Source organism: Petromyzon marinus, chromosome 80 (genome assembly GCF_048934315.1).
Source record: "Petromyzon marinus isolate PM22_M1 ecotype Great Lakes invasive population chromosome 80, UKy_Petmar_22M1.pri1.0, whole genome shotgun sequence".
In the NCBI taxonomy this organism is placed as follows: Eukaryota; Metazoa; Chordata; class Hyperoartia; order Petromyzontiformes; family Petromyzontidae; genus Petromyzon; species Petromyzon marinus.
In genome coordinates, this window is record NC_133746.1 from 9,721,239 (window position 1) to 9,729,171 (window position 7,933).

Consider the following 7,933-nt stretch of genomic DNA (forward strand, 5'->3'; position numbering starts at 1 on the left):
CTAACTCTGAACCACTATCTCTGAACCCATAACCCTTTTAGTCATTATCGCTAAATCCCAAATATGGAACCCATAACCCTGAATCCTTATCGCTTATCCCCAACCACTGAACACCCATCCCTGAGCCCATATGTCTGAAACCCCTGACCTTGAGCTCCTATCCCTAAACGTATAACATTGAACCGCTATGCCTAAACCCATAACCCCGAACTGCTATCGTCTAACCTCTAACCCCATCCCTGGACCCTCATCTCCGAAACTGAAGTATTTAACCCCCTTATCCCCGAATCTGTGATCCTAAATCACAACCGTATAGATCCCGACCTCCATGACCAATATCCCCACGTCTTCGATGAGCGCCGGCTGGCCACGTCCGGTGCGAAAGATGTTCAACAGAGACAAAGATCCCCCGTGTAGCCTCTAACAGACTATTGTTGGGCAAGTGCTGTTTGCGATCACCAATGGAGGCTACCGGCACCGTGGCACACACAGAGAAGGGGTGGGTGGCCAACACAACGCCCGGCCGCCTTTGTCTCTCCCCCAATGGCGATGTTCACTACACACCGCTCCAGGTACTCATTTGATGCCGAGTCGACCTAGGGGAGGCCCAGAACCGGTTCAGATAATCGTCACTGCCGGTGTTGGCCGCGAGCGGGAATCGAACTCGGGTCACAGCCGGGTTCGTAGCGCAGCACAGCGCTAGACCGCTACCGCTAGACCGCTACCACCACCGCTACGTACGGTGCGAAGGAAGTTCAACAAACATACGCGCACACACACACACACACCCTTAATCTTAAACCCAAAGCCTGAACCACAGATCCCGACAACGCCTAACCCACGAGCCCCATCGTCTCTCACCGTCACCAGCGTCAGCATCACCACCGCCTTCGCCGCGCGCAGCCAAAGCCCAGGTGTTGATCGGGTTCCACAGGTAGCCACCATGGTTGAAGGTTGTGTGTTTGTGTGTGTGAAGTGTAGGGAGGGGGGGGGGGTCTGTCTAAAGACTGTGGGGGGATCAAAGGGGGACCTTGGGGAGAGGAAGGGGTAGGGAGGAGGGAGACGGCGTGGATAAGGCTATGGGAGAATGAAAATGATGGAAGGTCGCTCGCCGCTGTCGTCTTCCTCGACTTCTCGCCTCTGAGTTGGGTCGCGCCTCCTCGACTCGTCGTGTTGGGGAGGGGAGGGGGAGGTCCTCGTCTTCAACTCAGCTTCCTCGTTCCTCCGACGTGAGTACCACCACCTACCCAACCAACACCACCCACACACCTGTGTGTGTGTGTGTGCGCACCTGTGTGTGTGTGTGCACACCTGTGTGTGTGTGTGTGCACACATGTGTGTGTGTGTGCACACCTGTGTGTGTGTGCACACCTGTGTGTGTGTGTGTGCACACCTGTGTGTGTGTGCACACCTGTGTGTGTGTGTGCACACCTGTGTGTGTGTGCACACCTGTGTGTGTGCACACCTGTGTGTGTGTGCACACCTGTGTGTGTGCACACCTGTGTGTGCACACCTGTGTGTGCACACCGGTGTGTGTGTGTGTGTGCACACCTGTGTGTGTGTGTGTGCACACCTGTGTGTGTGTGTGTGTGTGCACACCTGTGTGTGTGTGTGTGTGTGTGCACACCTGTGTGTGTGTGTGCGCACCTGTGTGTGTGTGTGTGTGCGCACCTGTGTGTGTGTGTGCACACCTGTGTGTGTGTGTGCACACCTGTGTGTGTGTGTGTGCACACCTGTGTGTGTGCACACCTGTGTGTGTGTGTGCACACCTGTGTGTGTGTGCACACCTGTGTGTGTGCACACCTGTGTGTGTGTGTGCGCACACCTGTGTGTGTGTGCGTGCACACCTGTGTGTGTGTGTGTGCACACCTGTGTGTGTGTGCGTGCACACCTGTGTGTGTGTGTGCACACCTGTGTGTGTGTGTGCACACCTGTCTGTGTGTGTGTGTGCACACCTGTGTGTGTGTGTGTGTGTGCACACCTGTGTGTGTGTGCACACCTGTATGTGTGTGTGGGGAGCGATAGTGTAGCGGTTAGCGCGCTGCGCTGCGCTATGAACCTGGCGACCCGGGTTCGATTCCCGCTCACGGCCAACACCAGTGACGATTATCTGAACTGGTCCCGGGCCTCCCCTAGGTCGACTCAGCCTCAAATGAGTACCTGGTGCGGTGTGTAAACATTGCCACTAGGGAGACAAAGGCGGTCGGGCGTGGTGCTGGCCACCCACCCCCTCGTGTACCGTTCCGGCCTTCATAGGTGCTCGCTAACAGCACTTGCCCCTACAGTCTGTTAAGGCTATATGGGGGATCTTTGTTTATCTTTGTGTGTGTGCACACCTGTGTGTGTACACACACTGATACACACACTGATACACACACACACTGATACAAAGACACACACTGCTACACACACACACCTGTAACTGTAATATCTAAGCACTTCACCTGCACGTGATTTCGGCTTACAGGTGCCATTCCCTCTTTGTGTTAGTGATGACGATGATGGTGATGGTGGTAGTGGTGATGGAGGAGGGGAGACAGGATGGATGTGTTGGTGGATGTGTTGGTGATGATGATGATGGTGGTGGAGGAGTGGAGACAACGTGGATGGGTTGGTGGTGGTGATGGTGATGATGATGGTGATGATGATGATGGTGAGACAGAGTGGGTGGGTGCGGATAAGTGAGTGGCTACCCAAGGCACGGGGTGGAACGGAGTGGGGGGCGGGATGACGGACATGCCACGTGACGCGCGTGCTCGTGTTGGCAGCCCGAGACCCCCCTTTTTATTATTATTCTAACATTATTACATTATTATTACACGCTTTCATTGAACCCACTCTGTCTATTGTTGTCGTTGTATCCTCAAATCATGTGACTCAATTTTAACCCACTTCCCAATGTGGTATCGACTGCAAACATCCTGCTAATCTCTCACATCAACACAGCTACTTCAATGCTAAATTCATCTGTTGATATGTAAACTCCATTTGTCAAGGCGCTCTGCTCCTCCCACCCAGCTTAAAAGACGCTGCCAAGCTTAGCGGTGTTCATTGGAGCGCCGTCTTCCCGACAGTTCTGTTCCTTCACCTGAGGAAGGCTGCTTGTGTTGTGGCGGAAACGTCGTGATAATTTTATTATATAATGTTTTGTTTTTTTATTATTATTTTATTATTTCCCTTCTACGTGACTTTACCGAAAGAACCAAGAAGATTAATCCCTGCAGTCGCGAAAGCTTTAAATCGAAATTTAAACTCGGTATACTTATGTCACACTGATGACAATGCTATATTCTATCATGACAAAAATAAAAAAGCGTGTTTTTTAAAAAAGTTTTTCTTTTAATATATTTTTACATATTCAACGATTTTATTCAACGGTTTTATACTTAACTTGATTCCTGTGTCGTGGTCAAATCTTGTAATCTACATTTCGTCCACTTCACGCTGTCAAATCAATGCCAAGTTTCGCACACGTACTCAGATCCCGTGACAATGCGTGCCTGCGTCAAAATCGGCATCAATTAATCAATTATTTCGCTACTTTAAAGCAATTGACATTTTGTATGGACGCCCTATTACTTATATACACAGGTAGTCCCCGACTTACGATATTTTCGACGTACGTGTTTCCATCGTAAGTCGGGGACTACCTGTATATTTGCGTAGGTCAAAAAAAAACGACGCCCAAGAAGCAGGCGCCACGTGTGAACGAGTTACGGGCACCCTCAACTCCACCACGCAAACAAAAGTCGCACGTTGAAGATTCATTGATGAAGTAATCAATTAATTCAAGCTAAGCGTTGACGTGCGAGCAGGCGACGCACCGTTGACGCACTTTTAGGCCGCGGGTTAAACGAAGTTGTTAATAATAAAAACCTATCGTTGTGTTTTTTTTTATTTTAAACTATTTTTTAAGGAGTTCATTGTCATCATCGTTCGCTGTGCGGCTGTGGCAGGAGCGGTGGCGCAACGGTTAGCGCGCCCCGCGCCCCATGCGAAACCCCCGGGGCAAGCGCAACCTGCTTCGGTTTAGCGCGTGGCCAATGAAGAGCGGATGGGGCCTTTCACGTCCAATGTTGTCCTTGACGAAGTCGCTTTCACGGGGTTATAGAGCGCATAAATATGAACGCGTGTGTGCGCATGTGTGTGTTAATGTGCGTGTGCTAGTGTGTGTGTGTGCATGTGTGTGTTAATGTGTGTGCGTGCGCGTGCATATGTGTGTGTGTTAATGTGTGTGTGCATGTGTGCGTGCGCGTGCATATGTGTGTGTGTTAATGCGCGTGTGTGTGTGTGTTAATGTGCGTGTGTGTGGGGAGCGGTAGTGTAGCGGTTAGCGCTACGCTGCGCTATGAACCTGTCGACCCGGGTTCGATTCCCGCTCACGGCCAACACCAGTGACGATTATCTGAACCGGTCCCGGGCCTCCCCTAGCTCGACTCAGCCTCAAATGAGTACCTGGTGCCCTTGCCACTAGGGAGACAAAGGCGGTCGGGCGTGGATGCTGGCCACCCACCCCCCCCCCCCCCCGTGTACCGTTCCGGCCTTCATAGGTGCTCGCTAACAGCACTTGCCCCAACAGTTTGTTAAGGCTATATGGGGGATCTTTGTTGTTGCGTGCGTGTTAATGTGTGTGCGTGTGTGTGTGCCGTTAAACCGGCCACCGATCAGCCGACTCAGCCCAATCGCGGTTTAGGAGTTTGTTTGCGTCACGTCAACAAAACGTGGGGGGGTCGAGTCGTCACTAGTTCAGCACGACGCCAAGATTTACAATTATAGTGTGTGTAGTGTAGAGTGTCGTTGTACGAGTTCAGCACGACGCCGGCTGTGTGTGTTGGAGGGTAAAACCCGCTCCAAGATTTACAAGTATAGTGTAGTGTATAATCGTGGCAATTTCGATTCCCGCCACCACAACTCACCACCACAACTCACCACTACCACCACTACAACCACTGCCACCACCACCGCCGCCACCACCGCCACTACCACCACCATCAGTGATAACAGCAATTATCTGAACCGCTCCCGACGCCTCCTCATTTAGGTCGACTCGGCCTCAAATTGAGTGCCTGGTGCGGTGTAGCGGTGTGTAAACATCGCCACTGGGGAGACAAAGGCGGCCGGGCGTGGTGCTGGCCACCCACCCCCTCGTGTGCCACAGTGCCGGTAGCCTTCATAGGTGCTCGCTAATAGCACTTGCCCCAACAGTCTGTTAGAGGCTACACGGGGGATCTTTGTCTGTGTCTGTGTGTGAGGTGCTAGCTAACGGCACTTTCCCCTCCAGTCTGTTAGAGGCTACACGGGGGATCTTTGTCTGTGTCTGTGTGTGAGGTGCCAGCTAACAGCACTTGCCCCTGCAGCCTGTTAGAGGCTACACGGGGGATCTTTGTGTCTGTGTGTGAGGTGCTAGCTAACAGCACTTGCCTCTGCAGTCTGTTAGAGGCTACACGGGGGATCTTTGTCTGTGTGTGAGGTGCTAGCTAACAACACTTGCCCCTGCAGTCTGTTAGAGGCTACACGGGGGATCTTTGTCTGTGTCTGTGTGTGAGGTGCTCGCTAACAGCACTTGCCCCAACAGTCTGTTAGAGGCTACACGGGGGATCTTTGTCTGTGTCTGTGTGTGAGGTGCTAGCTAACAGCACTTGCCCCTGCAGTCTGTTAGAGGCTACACGGGGGATCTTTGTCTGTCTCAGTGTGTGAGGTGCTAGCTAACAGCACTTGCCCCTGCAGTCTGTTAGAGGCTACACGGGGGATCTGTGTCTGTGTGTGAGGTGCGAGCTAACAGCACTTGCCCCTGCAGTCTATTAGAGGCTACACGGGGGATCTTTGTCTGTGTCTGTGTGTGAGGTGCGCGCTAACAGCACTTGCCCCTGCAGTCTATTAGAGGCTACACGGGGGATCTTTGTCTGTGTCTGTGTGTGAGGTGCTAGCTAACAGCACTTGCCCCTGCAGTCTGTTAGAGGCTACACGGGGGATATTTGTCTGTGTGTGAGGTGCTAGCTAACAGCACTTTCCCCTCCAGCCTGTTAGAGGCTACACGGGGGATCTTTGTGTCTGTGTGTGAGGTGCTAGCTAACAGCACTTGCCCCTGCAGTCTGTTAGAGGCTACACTGGGGATCTTTGTCTGTGTCTGTGTGTGAGGTGCTAGCTAACAGCACTTGCCGCTGCCGTCTGCTAGGCTACACTGGGGATCTTTGTCTGTGTCTGTGTGTGAGGTGCTAGCTAACAGCACTTGCCGCTGCAGTCTGTTAGGCTACACTGGGGATCTTTGTCTGTGTCTGTGTGTGAGGTGCTAGCTGACAACACTTGCCTCTGCAGTCTGTTAGAGGCTACACGGGGGATCTTTGTCTGTGTGTGGGGTGCTCGCTAACAGCACTTGCCCCAACAGTCTGTTAGAGGCTACACGGGGGATCTTTGTCTGTGTCTGTGTGTGAGGCGCTAGATAACAGCACTTGCCGCTGCAGTCTGTTAGAGGCTACACGGGGGATCTTTGTCTGTGTGAGGTGCTAGCTAACACCACTTGCCCCTGCAGTCTGTTAGAGGCTACACGGGGGATCTTTGTCTGTGTCTGTGTGTGAGGTGCTAGCTGACAGCACTTTCCCCTCCAGCCTGTTAGAGGCTACACGGGGGATCTTTGTGTCTGTGTGTGAGGTGCTAGCTAACAGCACTTGCCCCTGCAGGCTGTTAGAGGCTACACGGGGTATATTTGTCTGTGTGTGAGGTGCTAGCTAACAGCACTTGCCCCTGCAGTCTGTTAGAGGCTACACTGGGGATCTTTGTCTGTGTCTGTGTGTGAGGCGCTAGCTAACAGCACTTGCCGCTGCAGTCTGTTAGAGGCTACACGGGGTATATTTGTCTGTGTGTGAGGTGCTAGCTAACAGCACTTGCCGCTGCAGTCTGTTAGAGGCTACACGGGGGGTCTTTGTGTGTGTCTGTGTGTGAGGCGCTAGCTAACGGCACTTGCCCCTGCCGTCTGTTAGAGGCTACACGGGGGGTCTTTGTGTGTGTCTGTGTGTGAGGCGCTAGCTAACGGCACTTGCCGCTGCAGTCTGTTAGAGGCTACACGGGGGGTCTTTGTGTGCGTCTGTGTGTTCGGCTTCAAAGGACGCAGGAATGATGAACCAGGAACCGGTTCAGCTGGTTTGGGTGGAAAAACTCAACTTCCCCCCTCCCCCCCTCCGTTGAATGTGGAGGCCAAGAATAGCAGGTTCCGTCCTGAATGGTCCGTCAGAGTTCAAACTTTCGTGACTGCAGGAATTCATATTCGGTAAAGTCACGTAGATAGAAAAAAATGTTTTAATAGTTTAAAAAAAAAGTTTTAATTATGAATTTTAATTAAATCATTTTATTTTAATTTATTTTTTTCTATTCATATTCTTGGGTCTTTCGGTAAAGTCACGTAGATAGAAAAAAATGTTTAAATAGTTTAAAAAAAATTTAAAATAAAATTAAAATAGTTTTAATTATAAATTTTAATTAAATAATTTGATTTTAATTTATTTTTTTCTATTCATATTCCTGGGTCTTTCGGTAAAGTCACGTAGATGGAAAATAAAAATACAAATAGTTTTAATTTTATTTAATTTTTTAAAAAATACAAAATTTCACTAGTTTTAATTATACATTTTTATTAAATAATTTTATTTAGATTTTAGTTTTTTTATTTGCTATTCGTATTCTTGGGTCTTTCGGTAAAGTCACGTAGATATAATATAAACATAATAAATTAAATTTACAATTATTTTAATTGTAATGTATTTTTTTATTTTTCATCCACGTGACTTTACCGAAAGACCCAGAGAAGGAGCTCCTTAAGAGACGGAAAAAAAGTTATTCGGAGCTAAAAAAAATTCCAATTAAAACTTTTGCTACTGCGAGAATTCATATTGTTGGGTCTTTCGGTAAAGTCGCGTGGATAGAAAATAAAAAATAAACA

General features: G+C 50.0%; 1 protein-coding gene across 5 annotated transcripts in view; it reads right to left on the reverse strand.

Annotated features, from left to right (window-relative positions):
- LOC116957659 (receptor-type tyrosine-protein phosphatase beta-like) overlaps nucleotides 1-1,242 on the reverse strand; it is a 91,163-nt gene extending 89,921 nt beyond the window's left edge. For 2 of the 5 annotated variants that reach the window (XM_076057247.1, XM_076057243.1), the window contains exon 1: nucleotides 862-1,240. In XM_076057247.1, the coding sequence (XP_075913362.1) occupies nucleotides 862-945 (84 nt within the window). In that variant the 5' untranslated portion in view covers nucleotides 946-1,240. Of the gene's footprint in view, nucleotides 1-861 lie in introns of all 5 variants that reach the window. The other 3 variants (XM_076057244.1, XM_076057242.1, XM_076057245.1) reach the window with 3 other exon arrangements.
- Nucleotides 1,243-7,933: the final 6,691 nt, after the last annotated feature.